The sequence below is a fragment of the Centroberyx affinis genome, unplaced genomic scaffold (genome assembly GCF_046629955.1).
Source record: "Centroberyx affinis isolate AG114_WGS23_722 - 3 ecotype Tasmania unplaced genomic scaffold, CSIRO-AGI_Caff_v1 ptg002706l_1, whole genome shotgun sequence".
NCBI lineage: Eukaryota > Metazoa > Chordata > Actinopteri > Beryciformes > Berycidae > Centroberyx > Centroberyx affinis.
In genome coordinates, this window is record NW_027280881.1 from 26784 (window position 1) to 45600 (window position 18817).

Consider the following 18817-nt stretch of genomic DNA (forward strand, 5'->3'; position numbering starts at 1 on the left):
GGCTCTCCTCGCTCTCTGGAGTTCTGGTTCGGTTCCGGTTCTCTGACCGCTCGAGCCACTTGTTTTAACGCTTCCTTTCTCACTTGCGTCTGCTAATGAAATCTACTCTTAACGCGATGTAGTCTTGCGAACCCGCTTGAGTCTACTCTTGCTTATTTACTTGCGTCTGCTGTCCATCAGACTCCTTCACCTTCTGCAGCAGAGCTTGAAGGAGTGGAAGTGAACAGAGTGGAGATGCTTTACGAATGGTGGCGAATCAGAGAGAGAGTTCCTGTTCATCTAATCTTCTCAGCTGCCAGAGGACCCAGGAGGGAGGGAGGGGAGGGGAGGGGAGGGGGGGGGCAGTGATGTCTGTCTTTTTTTAGGGTGGAAGGGTGTTGGGCGGGGGTCAACGAGATGGGCTTACAGGAGGAATGCGAGCCCACTTAAAGGCCTGTGGTGAGACCCGTCACCGACTCGTGCCTAGACAGAAGGGGAAAAAAAGCGCCAAAAAGCCGCGGGGAGACATCGGAGACGGAGCGCTGCGGCGTTACGTAACGCGTCGGGACACAGGAACACGGCGTGGTTATGGTGTTGTTGGGGAAACACTTGTTCTCCCCGGGGAGAGGCAGGGTTACGTACAGTACACAGCTCCACCTGGCACCGCTGCTGTTTACACAGGGAAGGGACAAAGTCAAGTCAGGTCAGATTTATTTGAAAAGAGCTTTTAAAGTAATATTCCAGATGACTTGTACTGCTTACATGGAAGGACGAATTCCCTCCAACCTTTAAGCTATGGATTAAAGACCTTATGCATCATTTGACACTGGAGAAAATTCGCTATTCTACAAGAGGGTGTGCTCGGAAGTTTTATGCTATATGGCAAACATATTTAACCTCTATAGAAAAAACGGACGCCACTGATATTGCAGTTTTGTAATACTGACCCCATATTATGTATAGCTTACTTGTATATTATTTGTAACTTTTCAATTTTATTTTTTGTATGTTTTTCTTACCACTCATTACGTATTATTATTATTTTTTTTTTATCGTTTATTGCATCTTTTAACTTTATATATTTTATTTTATTTTTTGTATCTCACCTTCGATTCTTGTCACATTGACTTTATTTATATGTACATGTAATTGTTTGTGAAATTTATTACGTTTGATTACTAAATGGTACAATAGGGATGGGGCTCTGTTGGAGCAGAAACATGGGGGGGGATATATTGTGTTTATCCAACTGTATCTGCATTTTGTATGACTAAATACCAATAAAAGCAAAAAAAAAAGTAATATTCCACAAGTTTTTTTCATATAAATAAATGTCAGTTTTGCTACTCCCTATTTGATACCATACAATAGTAATTCAACCCATAGCAAGCAGGCAAAAAGTGCTGAAGCAGAAAAACTGCAGTGCAAGAACGAACATGTGGGTGGAATGACTGAAATGAGCACAGCATTAGAATAAGGGGGTGCAGGACCGGACCGTGGTCTGGAGGTTTGGGGGATCATGGCGGTGTGTTATATAAAGACATGCATCCATCACTAAGCAGCTTTAACAAGCAGCCGGTTGAAGTCGTATCATGTTACATGTCTGAAGTCAGGAGGCTTTGAGTGACATAACTGGACTCTCATTGCCCTAAGTCTACTGTAAATTTGACCTTTGACCTGTCTAATTCCTGCTGAGCGTCGGTCCAGCTGTGCGGTCCGGGCCGAGCGAGAGGGGAAACAGGTTCAGTCACCAAACACTTAAACAGGAACACCACTGTCTTTTACAGTTACAGCCTGTTTACTACTGTCTACATCCTAGTTTAAATTTCCCTCAATCATTCTGCAATGCATGCTGTCATGATTTTTTTTAATATATTTTTTATCATTTACTATTAAAAATTTACATCTTCAAACCCCAAAACACACAGACATCATACACCTGTCTCTTGTTTATTACAGTTTCCTCACCAACCTGTTACAGCAGCTGAGTCTCCATGATGGAGGAACACTGTAGAACTGTGTGTTAGTTAAGTAAGGGATAATGCCCTTCAAGGTGTCCATTATCAGGAATTAATGGACGACGGGGAGGCCAGAACGGTCCTCCACTGCACGTTGGACGGTTGCCTCCGTGGAGAATTCCTGATTATGGATTCCTCGAAGGGCATTATCCCGCTTATATCATGGTCACTTGCCAAAGAAAAAAAAAATTAAGACCATTAATTTATATTTTCATGCGTTTTGTAATCAAAATCTAAAGTTTTTCACAAGCCATAACTCAGTTTCTCTGGTAACACCTGAGGGTTTGACTAATACCTGGAACAATCATTACCATCCCATAAGGTTCTTATGCAACGGAAACGTTGTTCACTAGCTACTCAGCTCATAGAACCCTTTGGCTCAGCTATGAGCCAGCAAGCTAACGTTATGCTAGCAACATTCAAAGTCCTCCCCGTCGTCCATTGATTCCTGATAACGGACACCTCGTCGGGCATTATCCCTTACGTAAATGTGTATGAAGCAGCTGTCAGCAGAGAGCAGCTGAGTCAGCTTGTTGTGGTGTGGCTGTAGATCCATTCAGTAACGTTCTCAGTAAAAGTGAATAGTGTGATAAGGTTTCCTCGTAAATAGCTGTAATTTTAGTAACACAGTTAAGAGCTTTGTTTAACTTCCCTTCTTGCTAGCCAGTATCCAATTTTGGACTTGGTAGGCTACTAAGCTTGTGTCAGTGTTATGTAAAATAAACCTGTAACGTTTAAAAATTGCATGGACATCAAACAGAAAAGACAATCTGTGTGGGATAAAACCAAATTCAGGTTGTTGTCAGAAGTTGGCTAGTGGCTGTTTAGTTCGGTCGCCTGGGAACCGAAGACACGTCGCCTCTGAGCTCATCCAGCCCCCAGGCGGCAGGTCTAAGCCTTGCTGCCAATTTGACATGGTGGCCAACGGTGGTACTGCAGCCTAAAATTCACCTGCGGCCCAAAAAGCGTTTTTCCCATAGACGGCCATTGTAAAAGACAGTCCTCTAAAACTGTTCAGAAGATACCTACAACACCACACAAGACCTTAAAACACTCTTTCAATTATGTATTTTTTAATCATGAAGGCCGATTTTTTTAAAAATCACTCAGAGCCGTTTAAAAGGCTGTTTTTTGTGTGTGACGTCACCCCAGGGTACGAGCTAAGCACGCGCCTCTGAGCTCTGCCTCGGGGACGAGCGTCCTGCTTCTTCTGCTGCTCCGTCTGTCAGCTGTGTTCCTACAGTCCGGCTTCGCTTTTATTAAGATATTAAGTATTTTACATGAGTAGCCCACCGGTATTTAATATATACAGATAACAACTGATCACCGAAAACTGAGGTTTGGGATTAGGTGTGTTTTCTGTGCTTGTTCCTGACATGGAGATGTAGACAGCAAGCTAACTGTTAGCCTTGTTTTTAGCCTACTTGACATGTACTCCACAGTCTGTCGGGCGAACCCAGCTAGTCTGACATTACATGCTATTCATCACTTTTGTATTTCGTTGTGAATTAACGTTATGTTATTTTAATTTTTTTTTAAATAAACGATTTTAAATAACTTGCCCTGCACGTGATTTCTAATTCAGTTTCATGACAGTATTGTATGGTGCTGTGTGGTGAACCTGCTGCATGGTAGTGACTGTGAGTCTAGCTGCCAGTCAGAGTTACACTGTGTTTCTAAACAGAAGTGTCTGTGGCTGCTGTGTAGGGAAGTGAACCAGGTCCACATTTAGTTTTGACAGATAAACTAACTGTATGATGACATCTTGTCAAACTACCACGGCAAAGTGCTGTAAATGCTTGTACAAGGATAACTTACAGGGCCAACTCGTGATTTTCATTACCTAGTTCTGCTAAGTAACTAAAATAGCAAGGAACTGAAGCTGCATTTAAATGTCAGAATGTAATGTATTTTCGATTGGATTGGATGCCTGTTTGAGTCGAAGATAACAACTCCATCTTGTATATAATTTTCTAAATCCTCTTACAAAAATTGAATAGGTTATTTAAACTAAATTAGATCTACATGTTGAAGCTGAATGAACATTAAGTATTGAGGGGCAGACGAATATGAACTTTAGGAGATTCCTTCTCTCTCTCTCTCTGCTCTCTCAGCCGCCCCTCCCCCACCAAACTGTCCGTTCCCACGCTCCACCTGCACCTGCTTGCTCCAAGGAGGTTCTATATTGCTCGCTCCCGACCTGCTCACTTGATTACGAGAGCGCGACTGGGCTCGCTCGTGGGCCCGCTACTCCTGGCGGGAATACGTAAGCAGACACTACTGCGCAAGTTCCGTGGGCCGCACATCACGGAAGTAAACCAGGAAGAAAAAAACTTTTTTGGCGTATGCGCTGGGTGAGCAGCTTACGTTCAAATGAATGGGCGGCCATTTTTCCGTTCAGCCTCCAGTTAATATAGAACCTCCTTGAGCTCATCCCCCCGAGCTCATGTGAACATGCTAACGCTAGCTGCTACTAGATACGTTAGCTGGTGTGCTAATCAGATGTGTTAACAACAAGACAGTGATGGTTAGCTGACCAGATTCTATGGTTAGCTAGCTAACAAGCTGACATTATCTAAACACTAAATCAATCAGATCAGTTCCCAGTCCCACAGAATGCTAACTGGTTAGTAATTTCTGTGCTGTTATCATTTTGTGACCATCGATCAAATCACTTCTTTTTTTTTTTAACTTTGTTTATTGGGTTTTGCAAGAACATACAATTGTGTCATCAGAGCATTTATAAAAAGTAAAAAGGTATATAGGCCTATTCCCTCTATAAAAAGACATTAAAAGAAAGTGACAGTTGACATATTGCTAAACACCAAAACAGCTTACAAAGACTGAGAAAACTAAAATAACACAACCACAAACACAAATAAAAAAGAAAATCAGTCAGCTAGTAGTAAACAGTGTCAGTAATAGACACTAACAGTCAGTACAGCAGCATATCGCCCACGCCATAACAAACACAATGTTGATAATTAACTTTTTTTTTTATAGTAACATAGCTAAAGCAGTCGTCGACAACAGAAACAGAAAGATATGTCAGTGACAGCAGCTGTATTGTGTTCTGGTCTAGTTTATTTATATCGCCCTTTATCACAAGCATGTCTCAAAGGGCTTTACATAGCATCATACAAGTCATATACTACATCATACATGCATATACACATAATGATACATCTTATACTACGTCATATACATACTTCATATACATCATACATCATCGACACCGTATACAATCATATACATACGATCCTTGACATCATTTCACATGGTTTGTCTTCTCATTTTGAGTTAAATTGTTCATGTTTCAGATGATGCTATACCTATATATAATATGCAATTCACTGTATATTCTATGTTCTTTGTTCTCTATTATGTCTGTGGTCTGTGGGAGGAAATGGATCGACCCACAGAAAGGACCGGGGTGGCACTGGTGAGAACCGATCTATAACCTGCAGATCTACATCAGAGAGAAAAGGTCTGTTGCCTTGCTTTAACCTGTATCTGTCTCTCCTTTGTTTTCTTTCAGCGCCGTGACAACCCGCTCATTAAAACTAACCCGACTTGACTTTCAGCTGAGGCCAACATGAGCTGTGAGGTCGTCCAGAGCCATGCGGCCTCCTGGGTAACCTGCCAGGCTGGAGTGCCATGTTGTTGTTTCCGCAGGTCATGAGGTTAAATTTAGAGCCGATCCGCTTTCACTATCTGTCACCGAGGAACGCAGGTCACATGACCGGAGGGCTGTGTTCAGGTCTGTTTACTGTCTGTGTGTGTTGTGTTTAGTGTCCATGTGTTGTGGTTATTGTCAGTGTTTATTGTCTGTGTGTGTGTTTAGTGTCTGTGTTTAGTGACTGTGTGTGTTATATTGTCAGTGTGTTTATTGTCAGTGTGTTTAGTGTCAGTGTGTGTTGTGTCAGTGTGTGTTGTGTTTAGTGTTGGAGTTCACATGGATTCAATGGCAAGGAGGATGAAACTCCTAAAAAAATAAAATGTATTATTGTGGTTGTGATAGTGATGAATATTTCCTCCATTTTACAAGACGAAAAAGTTTTTGGTGATGAAATAATAAAGAACTCAATCTGAAGAGCAAAGTCATCTAAGGTAAGCATTAATCTCTCTGTCAAAACAGTTTATTGCCAAACATATCTTTTAATAAAATACAGGACAAATTATATTGGACAGTTAGAAAAGTGACACTAGAAATCCATTTCTCAATGTTGATATATGAAACAACCTAAACTCTAAACATGTTAATGGGGCATTATGTAATACATACCCCCCCCCCCCCCCCCCCCCCCTTATAGCAGCCTGTAATTGGCACAAACAGTAAAGTCACATTTCACAACAGAAGAGTAAGACAGCTTCATTAGAGCAGAGACCAGAACAGAAACATCTGGTGAAGAGGTAATACTGTTTCTCACCAGGCTGATGGGAGGGGGACAAGTAACTGTTCAAGTGATCAGGTCATTGGTATTGATCAATAACCCACCGTGGATATATTATGGTTTCAGTTTATCACTCCGCCTTAAGATTTATTACCGGTGACAGTTATTCCACACATCACTGCTTCTTGTATGAAAAGCTTGGGTGGGCGTCCCTAACAGTAAGACCTGACAGGCATCGGTTTCTCTTTATTTATAAAGCCTTTAATGGCAATTTGCCATCATATATTACTTCCTTATTAAATTGGTCCTATAGTCTCTATTCAACTCGTTGAAGTGATTGGCTAATGCTCAAAGTGCCGCGTACAAACACTGAATCTGGGAAAACTGCCTTTAGTGTCTGTGCTGCACACCTGGAACACTTTGCAACAGTGAAACTGGACACAATTGTACATTTGGGTCAATTTAAAACCATAATTGCAAACTGCACCACTCATGAATGTAACTGTTTTAACTGTTTGGCTGTGTTCTGTTGTTGTTTGTTTATTTGTTTTCTTGTTGGTTGTTTTTTTATGTATATTTTACTACTCTTGGCATCATTATAAATGAGGGTATACCCTCAATGATCTCCGAGATCTAAATAAAGGTTGAATGAAAAAAAAAAAGTAATTTTGTGCTGTGGGACAATAATAATCTCACTTATTACTCTACAACTTTAAAACAGCATGGGGAAATCCTGTAGAGCAAATATAATGTAGAGCAATCACAGAAATCGCAGACGGCAATAACACACTGAAAGTAAATAATTACAGTTAAGACTCATGGTACAGTAGATTCAACAGTAGATTAAAGACACACACTGGATCTTCACTCCTCCATACAGATGATCTTGGCGTACAGATCCTTCTCTCTGAACAGCAGGAAGTCCTTCAGCCTGCTGGGCAGCTGGATGCAGATCAGACCAGGATCAGCCAGTCTGGAGCTCAGACTTTTCCTGATGACGACTCTGCTCAGGTGGGACAGAGAGCGAGGATTACCTGGAGAAGAGACAACAAGGCAACAGTAAACAGAGTCTCCGTCTGGGCCAATCAGGAGCCAGGATGTCTCCTTGTTTTGAAATGAGTGCTTTAAATTATCAAAGAAACCTATTTGGAACATTGGGAAAAAGAAACCAAAAGTCAAAGCAAATTAGAATGTTATCTGACCCTAAACAGAGAATATAAATTGGCAGAATATCTCTCTACTGTCAGAGATAGGAAACAGAGACAGATCCTCACCAGGTACAGGCTCAGTGACCACCAATCGGCAATCGAAACAGGAAGACATAAGAAATCATGGCAACCAAAAGACAACAGCACCAAAACATCTCTCCACCACAAGCAACTTACATATTCTCCTGTGAATCTGAAGCCACTCTTTGTGTTTCTCCAGGATCTTTGTCAGGTTGCCGCAGAGGGAAACATGGCCGACGTAGTCCAGGAGGATCGACACGACTCGGCCGGCCAGGTGCTCCAGACAGGAGACACTGACGAAATCACAAAACTGAAGCACAGACGACAAGAGAGATTCATGAGCTATCCACGGATTTAGAAGAAATTGTGAAGAAGGTGACGCTTTATTCAGTTGTCCTTTATTCAGTTGTTCAGAATATTTTCAAGTTACCGGTTTTGTTCTGTATTCTGCTCCCTCTGCATGGAAATCTCTGCAGTGTGATTTAAGCTGAACTCTGAGTCTCCTGGTGAATTTAAAGTGATAATGAAGAATCTTGCAGCAGATTCTCTCTCTGTCTCTGCTTTTTTTGTCAGGATTAAAACAACTCTGGCCCCAAGCCTGCTGGTTTGTTATCTGACTACTGCATTTTGGAGCATTTATAGGCTATAGAAAAAATGTATTTCCACTCTCTTTTTTCTTTATACATTGTTGTATGTTTTTGGAACTTGCTTGTTATTGCTTGTTCATAAAAGACATTACACACCCGGGACACCATCTGTTTAAGCTCCTCCCATCAGGCAAGCGCTTCAGACTAATCCACACACACACAAACAAAAATGGCACTACTGAACTCAGACTTCTCCGACCGATCTCTGACAAGACTGATGTGCTGCCTTCATTGGAGCACGTGCGATATTTACTCACATGTCACTTTAAGCCACTGATTATAGGCAGTATGTGCAGTATTTCTACGGTATTTCTACACCAACCACCCCAATACACCATCACTCCATATCTGTCCACTGCACCTTTACTGCACTTTTGCTGCTGAAGTTTTTGCACCCTCGTTAGTTGTAGTTAATTGTCACTAATTGTATTTTATAAGGCTGGGTATTGGCAAGGACCTCACGATACGATTGTATCACGATACATTGCAATACTCCATAATTTACTGAAAATTTAAAAATAGAGCTGAAAATACAACTTGCTGTGTACCACCTGGGTAGTCTAATATGTACATCACATTATATTGATAACTCAGCGGACAAATTGAGTCAAAACTATTTAATTCAAAGGGATTTGAGGGAAAGTTAAGGACATTTTAATCCGTTTAAAACATGAATAATTTTTTTTAATGTATCGATACGAGGGGCTGGAAAATCGATACAGTATCATGGAAAAAAATATTGCAATACTCAGCTGTATCGATTTTTTTGCACAGCCCTAGTATTTTGTTGCTTATATCTTGTATATTGCTTAGATTCTGTACTTTTTATGCTGATATTTTATATTTCTTATTTATTCTTTGTAAATGGGAAGTCTTTGTATATATGTGAAGTTTTAATTCAATACACCATTTGAGGCTGATGCAATTGCAATTTCATTGTGTTTGCACAATGACAATAAAGTTCTTGAATTTGAACTTGAACTTGCTTGTTTGCCATGATGCTGCTTTCTTAGCCAGCTCTCCCTTGACATTCTTGATCTCAGTGGGACTAACCTGGTTGGATAAATGTTGTTTGTTGCTGGGCAAACTGGAGCCATTTGTACACTTTGTACACTTATCAGAATCACCAGAGAGGAGTTTGGCTCTGGGATTCCCTCGCACATGCACATGTGAGAGGAATCTACATTTTCTGTACTGTGTGAAGAATCGACTTTACCTTGCGAGGCAGCTGGATTCGCGAGATCACGATCACGATCACGCGAGAATCCATCTTGCCAGGCTTCAAGTTCTGCGTTTGTAACCACAGTGGTTCGGACCAATCAGCGTCCTATGAGGGCAGCTGGGGGCGGGGCTTAGGTGTGACGACCGCGAGAAGCGACTGTTCGTTCACAACAATGGCGGCTCCTAAAGAGGCAGCGTAGATGCTGCTGTAACATCAGTTACTTCTGAACTGCAGAGTATTTCTTCATTGAAAGAAGAGCAAAGAACGGCACTGAAGGCTTTTCTGGATGGAAAAGATGTTTTCGCTCTTCTCCCGACCGGCTTCGGCAATCTGATCTGATTGGCTGAAGTTAACCCGTGATAGACGGTGATAGACAGATGGTTCATCCAATCACCTGCCAAGTATTTTTTGAAAGTGCCTGCCCTTTTCCAAACAGGACGACTTCCCAGATGGTTCTGTGTAACAAACCATCTGGTGCGTCAGGTTAGAATCGACTCCCAGCCCTACAGAACATAGCAGGTAAGTACAGCATTTTATCACAGTAGGAGAACTCACAGCAACTTCTTCCTCCTGGTGGTGTGGGTATCCGGAGTCTCCCCGGTCGTCCCAGTCTCGGTCGTGGTCGCAGCAGAAACACTTCTCGGCGTCGTAGCCGTTGTTGAGCAGCAGCCGCATCATGACCTCGTCCTTCAGGCAGTACTGCAGCGCCGTGGGAAACACCGTGTCGCTGATCATGGTGAAGTAACAGTTCACGTCCGCTTTAGCGGCCAGGAGCAGCTTGACGATCTCGTACCGGCCGGACCGGACCGCCACCAGGAGGCAGCGCAGCGGGTCCAGGTCCGGTTTGGCGCCCGACTTCAGCAGCGTTTCGGTGCAGGTCGCGTCCCCGTTGGAGACGGCGAAGTACAGCGGGCTTCTCCTCATGTCGCCGTAGTTTTCTGAGATGTACGGGGCTAAGAGCGCGTTGACGTCGAAGCCCTTCTGGACCAGCAGCTCCAGGCAGTGGGCGTGGCCTCCGTCTGCCGCAGAGTGGACGGGGCTTTGGCCGGACAGCCGCAGCGCCCTTCTGCTGGTGACCGGGATCAATATCCTCAAAGCCCTGATGGATAAAAGGATAAAAGATCTTTCTGTCAGAACTCCAGTCTTCAGAAATGGAAAAATATGGAAGCTGAACAGTCTGAACACTTCAGTAATATGGACTCTTTAGTAACATCTCACAGCAGCCATAAGAACTACAACAACATCGGCTATAGTGTTTTCCAGTGTTTCTATAGTCATTCAGTGGTGGCGCCGCTGCTGACAATCTCTGTTCACGAGAAGACGACTTGGGAAAAATTCTCCACAAGTATCGACTTGGCATTCTTGGATTTGACAATCAGTCCATCACTCAAAACAAGGAAGTACGCAAATCTGATTGGCTGTTAACGGCTGTTAATGATGACCGTGAAAAATTCAGTTGTGGTGACAAGCTTGTTGAGCGTCCGCACATCGGCTGAGTTTCCCTGGTCCCAGTGAGCACCAACCGGGATTTCAACATTGATTTCTAGTTGAAAACTGGGTGATATTCGGTCTGATCATCTAAGACTTCTTTCCGCCCTCTTTTCAATCAGCTAAAATGCGGTTACAACATCAACGTGTCACAAAACACAAATTTGTTTAATCATTTGCTAATTTGTTCAGTTGTAGCTTGAAAGAGAGACATATTGATTAGTGTGAAGGTATTTCTCCAAAGTCATATTGCACTGGTAGGTGAAATGTGTTCTACACGAAGACGTCATTTCAACACATTTAATGTTTCATTTAAAATGTCATAAATATGGAACTATACAGGCTGTGTGCTGCCAACAAGAAGCTTCAGGACATGGTAATGGAAGAACTTCTATACATTCATGTAAAATAAGAAATTGCGCTTACTGCTGTAATGCGCATGTGCAAGTACTGAGGTGGTCCAGCTTCAACTACAACTGACACTGACAGAGTTAAGTGGTGTTTATACTAAGGGTTATATACTAAAACATTTAATGCAAAATGCAGTGTGCTCCAGTAGCCTACTGGTTAAGACTCATACCTCATAACTGTAATGTCTGTGGTTCAAATCCAGCTGTGGACTTTTGTTGCATGTCTCCCCCCATCTCTCTCTCTCCCTTTATTTTTCCAGTCTTTGAACATTCACATTTAGATCATATTTCACCGGTGTAATATCCCGGTGAAATATGGTCTAAATGTGAACGTTCAATCAACGTCTTCAAATAGTCGGTGAAAAAACTTTCACTTTTGAACCTCTTTTGAACGTCTTTTCACCAGTGACCATTGTCATTTTATAAACGTCTTTTCAATGGAAAAATGCTCACTGGGGTCGCTCGGCTGTGGAGGAAATGAACGGCCTGACGCTGAAGTTGTTCACAGTCTGAACGCTCGGTAAGAGATCGGGACATCGACCGACTCACAGGTAGTGCCCCCCGTACGCGGCCCGGTGGAGGGGCAGCTGGGAGCTCAGGCTGGGCGTGTTGGGGTCGGCTCCGTGCCGCAGCAGGATCTCCACACAGTCTGGACTCCCTGAACCCGCGGCGTCGTACAGGACGCTGTCGCCGTTGGGCGCCTGGGCGTTGACATCAGCACCTGAATGAAGCAACAGGGAAGTTACACTGGACCGGGTGCATAAAGATGGCGCCCTCATAGTTATGACATCATTCAGTTATCCTATAGCATTTTTCCATTTGGTACAAAATCACTGCTGTACCCATACTGGACCTGCTATAACCATGGTATAGCACCAGTACTATGGATATGGTACAGTGTCAGGTCTATGGTGCAATATTTACTTCATTCAAAATCTAGAAGATAACAAGGTAAATGTTGGACTTTTGGACCCACAGTGCAATTGTTTGGCTATAAAACACTTGGGCTTTGCTGCACAAGCTGTTGGAGAAATCTGATGGACATTTTATGCTTTTTTTTTTTTAGCTGCAAAAAGGCCGGCTGGTTAACTTCAACAGTTTCTTCATTAGGCAGAGATGGAACTACAGGGGAGAACTGTTGGTGTTTGGTGTCCTACCACCTTCTAAGGAGTTTCTACTGACATGAGTACATAGTCTGAATTTTAATTTTATCAACTATTCCTTTAACAAACCGGCGTCCTCTCACCACAGAATAAAGCTGACCGTTTTTAATGAGCAGCTCCAGGACGTCAGCGTGGCTGTATTCGGCCGCGATGCCCAGAGGAGAGACTCCATGCTGGTCGGTCTCTGCCACCCGGCCTCCATGCTGCAGCAGCAGCTCCACGATGTCGACTCCGCCCAGCCTGCAGGCTTCATGCACCGCCGTCCACTTCTTCAGACAGACCTGCTCCACCCCCGCCCCGCCCGATATCAGGCTGGACACCAGCTCATAAGATCCAGCTCTGACTGCTACAGGAGGGGAGAACGGATGGTGAAGGTCATTTGGACAGATATTGCTTCTCTAAAGACTTTTTCAGAGGAATCCCTACAGGTCTGTTATTTTAAATATTTTGTGATTTTAGGGTGTTTTCTGTTTCTTACTTTAATTGGAAGGTTGCAGGGAGATTTGCACTGGCTGTCTAAAGTTCTGTCTAAAGGGACTTCTTGTCTTTTCTAAATTACTATTTGATTTTCTCTGTTAATTTGGAATGTGAAAGTAAGGAAAAAATGCCTGCAATGTTTTTCCTAAAACTTTGGATATATTTCTCCAACACTCAGCTTCATGTTCATTAAAGTGTCTTCTTTGGTGTGAAGAGAAGGTTTCTATATCCCATTCTATCTGATATGAAAGTAAAGGTATCTTGCTAAAACTTGCAGACACCCTGTCCATAGGCTAGAGTGTACAGAGTGTGCAGGAACAGACTGTTCCTACCTAAAAGCAGTGGGGATTCGTTCTTGCCGTTGGGCGTCTGTGGAGAAGCTCCGTGCTCCAGCAGCATCTGAACGTTTTCCACCAGACCGGCTCTCACCGCTAAAGTCAGGAAGGTCTCGCCCTCTGCCGTCTTTTCCTCCAGAGTCAGGCTGAAGGAAGCTGATGGACACAACAGACTACTGAAGTACTGATTACTGAATTACTCTACTGTATTGAGTTTATTGGTACATTGCACATAAATCAACATTGACAATGTTCCAGTGCCAGCCAGCCACCTAGTTTTCAACTGTAGTCCAAAGGCATAATGTTAGAAACCGTTAAAATGACAATAAAAAACACAACTGTCATTTAAAATCTCAGGAAAATGCTGGACACTGAGACAGATAAAACACATGCAGAAAAGAAAATACACTGGGAAACAGGCAGAAAACACATGAAGCAACATGGGCATCACAGACAGGATGCAGATTGTGCTTCTAACCCTGCTGTGGATTCATCTGAGAGTGAACATGCAGCGCCAGGAAACCCGGCATTACATGTTGGAAAAAAGTAGACCTCTAATAACTGGATTTAAGACATTTTGGCCTAATTAGTGATTAATAATTAGTCACTAAAAACTGACTAAACACCAAACAGAAATCTGTGTAAAGTCTGACATCTAATGGTAAAAAGCATGCTACTGAAATTGCCATCTGCTATTGGCTGATCTTTGGTGCCAGGTGACCAGCCAATAACAGATGGCAATTTCAGTTGCATGAGTTTTGCCATTAGATGTATATCATCAGTTTAAAAAACTGATGATAGGCAAATTTTTAGGTAAAATTTGGGGCAAAATTTGTCTGAAATGAGTATGAGCGACTGGGAAATGGGCAAAGAGGGCAATGGGCAATATTAACTGACAAATTTGACAGTTGGAGGAATGAAAATGGAAATAAACTGCTGCAGCTAGCTAGATTAAATGTTTTACAAAAATAATCACAGCTAACCTTTTCCTAGCTACTATTTAGTAGCAGTGGACCATTTTTAACATATTTTGGGCTGAGGACAGGTCACCTGACCAATTTTCTTGTTTCTGATTGGTTGATGTTGAAACCTTGCCAACAAAGCTTGCTCTCTGGTCAAGCTTGGCTAGATTTCAAACTGATACATAGTTATCAGTGAGAAAATATATACCCTAAAATCTGCCTGTGTATCATCAGCTTTAGATGTCAGGCTTTACACTGATGTGGGTTTGGTGTTAAGTTACTCTTTAAGGACCTGCGGATATCCTGCATGAACAATAGAAGAATTATTTTCTTCATTCCTGTTTGCAGATGTGTTTTTTTCCCCCAGCAGCAGCAGCAATATGAAGTAAACGCTGTGACATCTTACCCACCGTACAACACCGTCTCCAGCACCGGGAGCAGCGGCTGCACGGCCGCCCGGTGCAGAGGATACCAGCCGCCGCCGTCTGCCTCACTGAAGGCTTCTGGGAAATCACTCAGCTCCTGCAGGGCCGACAGGTCGCCTGGGAGAGGAGAGACGGACCGGTGTGAAAAGACTTTCATCTGTTCCTCAGTTCACCTGAGGGAAATTCCCAGGGTCCTATGTTCCCCAGTTCTTGGGTTAGGGTTAGAGACCTTCAGAATCAAATAAATTGATAACCATTGGTTTTGTTGTGTTTATATAGCTGTGTTGAAGTCTTGTTCCAATAAAAAAAAACTGGATAACATTTATGAAATATTTTACCTTGAAACGGGTCAAATTTGACCCGAACACAATAGGAGGGTTAATGTGTGTTAACAGAATATTGAACTGGGGAACTTAGGACCCTGGGAACATAGGACCCTGGGAACATAGGACCTTAGGAACATAGGACCTTGGGACCTTAGGACCCTGAGAACATAGGACCTTGGGAACTTAGGACCCTGGGACCTTAGGACCCTGGGAACATAGACCCTGGGAACTTAGGACCCTGAGAACATAGGACCTTGGGAACTTAGGACCCTGGGAACATAGACCCTGGGAACTTAGGACCCTGGGAACATAGGACCTTGGGAACTTAGGACCCTGGGAACATAGGACCCTGGGAACATAGGACTTTGGGAACTTAGGACCCTGGGAACATAGGACCTTGGGAACTTAGGACCCTGGGAACATAGACCCTGGGAACTTAGGACCCTGGGAACATAGATTTGCTCCCAACCACAGTGGAGATGATTGTTCTCTTCTATCTCACTCCAGTAGTATTGTTAGTTCTAGTGTTCCTCCACATCAAGACTACATTTCCCATCAGCCCCGTTGCTTCCTGCCCCCCCCCCTCCCCCTCCCTGAAGAGGATCAACATGTTGGAAGTGATTTCTCCATCTTCCTTTCCCTCCTTCCACCATCTATTGCCAGAAACTCTTTCAGCTTTAGCTCCGTTTGCTCTGGAGGAACAGAACCTCTTCCTGTTTTGTGCCGTAAAGCGATCCAGCAGATTTCCCCCCAGATCCACCAGGTGAAGGAGAAACAATGGAAACGTACACAATGTAAAATGCAGAGTAGAAGTCAGTAGAAGCTGACAACCTTCTGTTTACTGTAGTCATACTAATGTCTCTAAATGAATGTTTTATTGATGTTGTTTATTGATGTTACGTCTTCCTGCAGCTGTGAAAGTGAGGAGCTGTGCTGCATGAGTGAAGAACATGAGGAGACTCACCGTGTTCGATGGCCTCCACAAGCTTCAGACGCTCTCTGCTGGGAAGATGAAGGGGAAATAAAAACAGATAAACGTATGGAAACCTGTGGATGAAGAAGCTGTTTCACGTTGCCGTACCTCCACGCTGCGGGCGGCTCTTCTCTCCGACACGACTCCTGGATGCTCATTTGAACGGCGAAGTCGAGAAGTTCGTCCTCGTCCGTGTCGTCGGCCGGATCCATAACTCTGACATGATGAAGACACAACTTCAAACAACTTCATGTCTCTGTGGTTAGGGTTAGGGCAATCTGGGAACCCATCGTCTGTCGGTGTGACGACGATTAGACTCTGGGGGCGACTGCCAATATTTTAGGCTTTTCATTTTCTGTTGTTTTTCTGTTCATTTTTGGCGTTTGCGACGCCCCCTTTAGGTCGAATTGCACAAAATTCGGTACGCATGTTAGAAATGCCATTCCAGACGAGACTGAGAAGTTTGGGACTGATTTTGTGAATGGACTTTGATTTACCAGCTATTACATGGTTATTACACCATAGGCCCCGCCCACTTCCACCAATGATGACAAAACTTCTGGTTTTGACTAGTACAGCCTCCCTGAACATGTGTACCTAATTTTATGCAATTTTGTCATCTGAATTAGGAGATACAGTTTTTTGGCATTTGTGGTGCCCCCTACTGTTCAATCTTAAAACAGCTTTGCACACGTTGTTATTGATGATATCTGAACATGTTCACCAAGTTTCATGATGATTGGACAATCGATCATGAAGTTATGACAATTTAGCTGACAGGCCACACCCTCTCACAACTTTAAAAATGTATATTTTCAAAACTAAAGTCGATATCAAAAATCCAAAGAGACAAGTTGTAGAGCTTGGTCCATAGATGCTACTGACCAATTTTGGTGGTGATCGGTCAAACGGTGTAGGAGGAGATGGTAAAAACGTGTTTTTCAAAACTTTCAAAATATCTCAAAAATTTTCCAGGCGGACCTTGAGGGTCCAAATAGAAAAATTGTAGAGTTAGGACACCTGCATGTGTGAACCAAGTTTCGTGTAAATCGGACAAACGGTGTACGAGTTATGGCCTTTAAAATAAAACCTTTAATTATAGCGCCCCCTTCAGGCCGATTGGGTAAATATTTGTTGAGCTAGTAATGGGTCATAGTATCTGTCATTGGGCCAAATTTGATGTCTCACAGGAGTTTGCGCCAACGCGGATAAACAATAATAAACCAGCACAAAAACAAGAGGCTTTCTGCCCTACAGGCTTGAACCCCTAAATATCTGATATGAAATATAAAAGAATGTAATGTTTATAATTCTCACCTATTTAATACGTCTGTGTTGAAGTCAGAGTGCTGCGACACCGGGCGAAGACACAGCAGAGTGTTTGTAACATGGCTGAACTGAACACCCCCCCCCCCACACACACACACACACACACACACCACCACACACACACACACACACACACACACACTCTCCCCAGTGCTATTTATAGGTGTCACCTGCTCCAGTGTATTTAGCATGCAGGCCATTCCACAACACCTAATGGAGTGTAATGTCACTCTGCACCCATTTTCCTCAGCTAATGACAAACATAATGACACGGGCTTCTTCTATGAATATTTATTGAGTCGCTGCGGCGCCGGCGTCTTCACCGCAGATGAGATCAATCCGCCGCCTGTTGAAACGCCGTTAGACAACAAATCAATGAGACCTGCTGAGATAATGGAGAGGCATGAATTGTGAAATGACTGATCTTAGGAAAAAAATCCTTTCAACTTTTTCTCACAGGAATATTTGTTCCATCTACTGTAGATGTTCAGCTCTGACCTTTGACCTCCTTACTGTTGCTTATAATGTTGATCTAGAAACTGAAGCTTATTCTACTGTTCTACAATGTAATTCACTGTAAGCTAAATGCATCACACTGTGAAAAACATCCATCTAACAAGTCATCTAGTCTCATATTCAGCCTTCAGATCTTATTTTTCTTAAACCCAGAGAAACATTCTGCAGTGAGGAGAGATAACTCCACTTGTCTCCAATGCAGCTTCACTTGTTTCAGGAGTTTTCTAGAAGAGAGAATAAGGCCGATCACTGCACTGCTGTCAAGAAAATGACTCTTGATTCTACTAAATTCTTGAAACCAGTTGATTTGCATTGGAAACAAGTGAAATGATCAAAACCCACTTGCAGATTCCTTCACTTGTTTTACGAAAATTCAGATTTTAGGACTCAATAATAGACTAAATGACTTAAGTCAGAGATTTGTAAAAATGTAAAAACATCGCTGTGTTTCCAGACACACAAAGACGCTTAAAAAAGTCATGGATAGCTGAGCTTTCAGTTGAGGTGAAACTCAGTTTTTTTTTATGCAGCTCAAACATCAAACTCCACGTTGAAAGCCTCACATCAAATATTCACATTTTCTCCAAAAACAATCTGCAAACACACATTCATTCAAAAAGAGAGTGCACAATTTATTATTTACAGAGGTGAACGAGTCCCAAGTCAGTTTCAAGTCTTGAGGCACAAGTCTCAAGTCAAGTCCCAAGTCTAAATGTAGATTACCAAGTCAAGTCCAAGTCATATGTTGAAAAATAATCACAGACTGATTCATTTGGGGTATATTATTTTAGGCGTTTTTTCCTAGGGATAGGGCTAGGGCTTAACAGGTTAACATTACTGGCAATGGTGAGAACAGAGCTTTACCCTGCGGAAGTACGGCAGCCATGTTGGTGAAAAAGGTCTCAAGTCTAAATGTAGAACAGC

General features: G+C 42.9%; 1 protein-coding gene across 1 annotated transcript; it reads right to left on the minus strand.

Moving 5' to 3' along the window:
* Nucleotides 1–7255: 7255 nt before the first annotated feature.
* On the minus strand, nt 7256–16260 carry asb15a (ankyrin repeat and SOCS box containing 15a). Its single transcript, XM_071535410.1, has 9 exons — nt 16163–16260; nt 16040–16074; nt 14735–14866; nt 13360–13518; nt 12651–12896; nt 11937–12108; nt 10045–10588; nt 7777–7930; nt 7256–7425 (listed from the first exon to the last, which is right to left on the minus strand). The coding sequence occupies exons 1-9, from the start codon at nt 16258–16260 to the stop codon at nt 7256–7258; spliced, it is 1710 nt and encodes a 569-aa protein (XP_071391511.1).
* Nucleotides 16261–18817: the final 2557 nt, after the last annotated feature.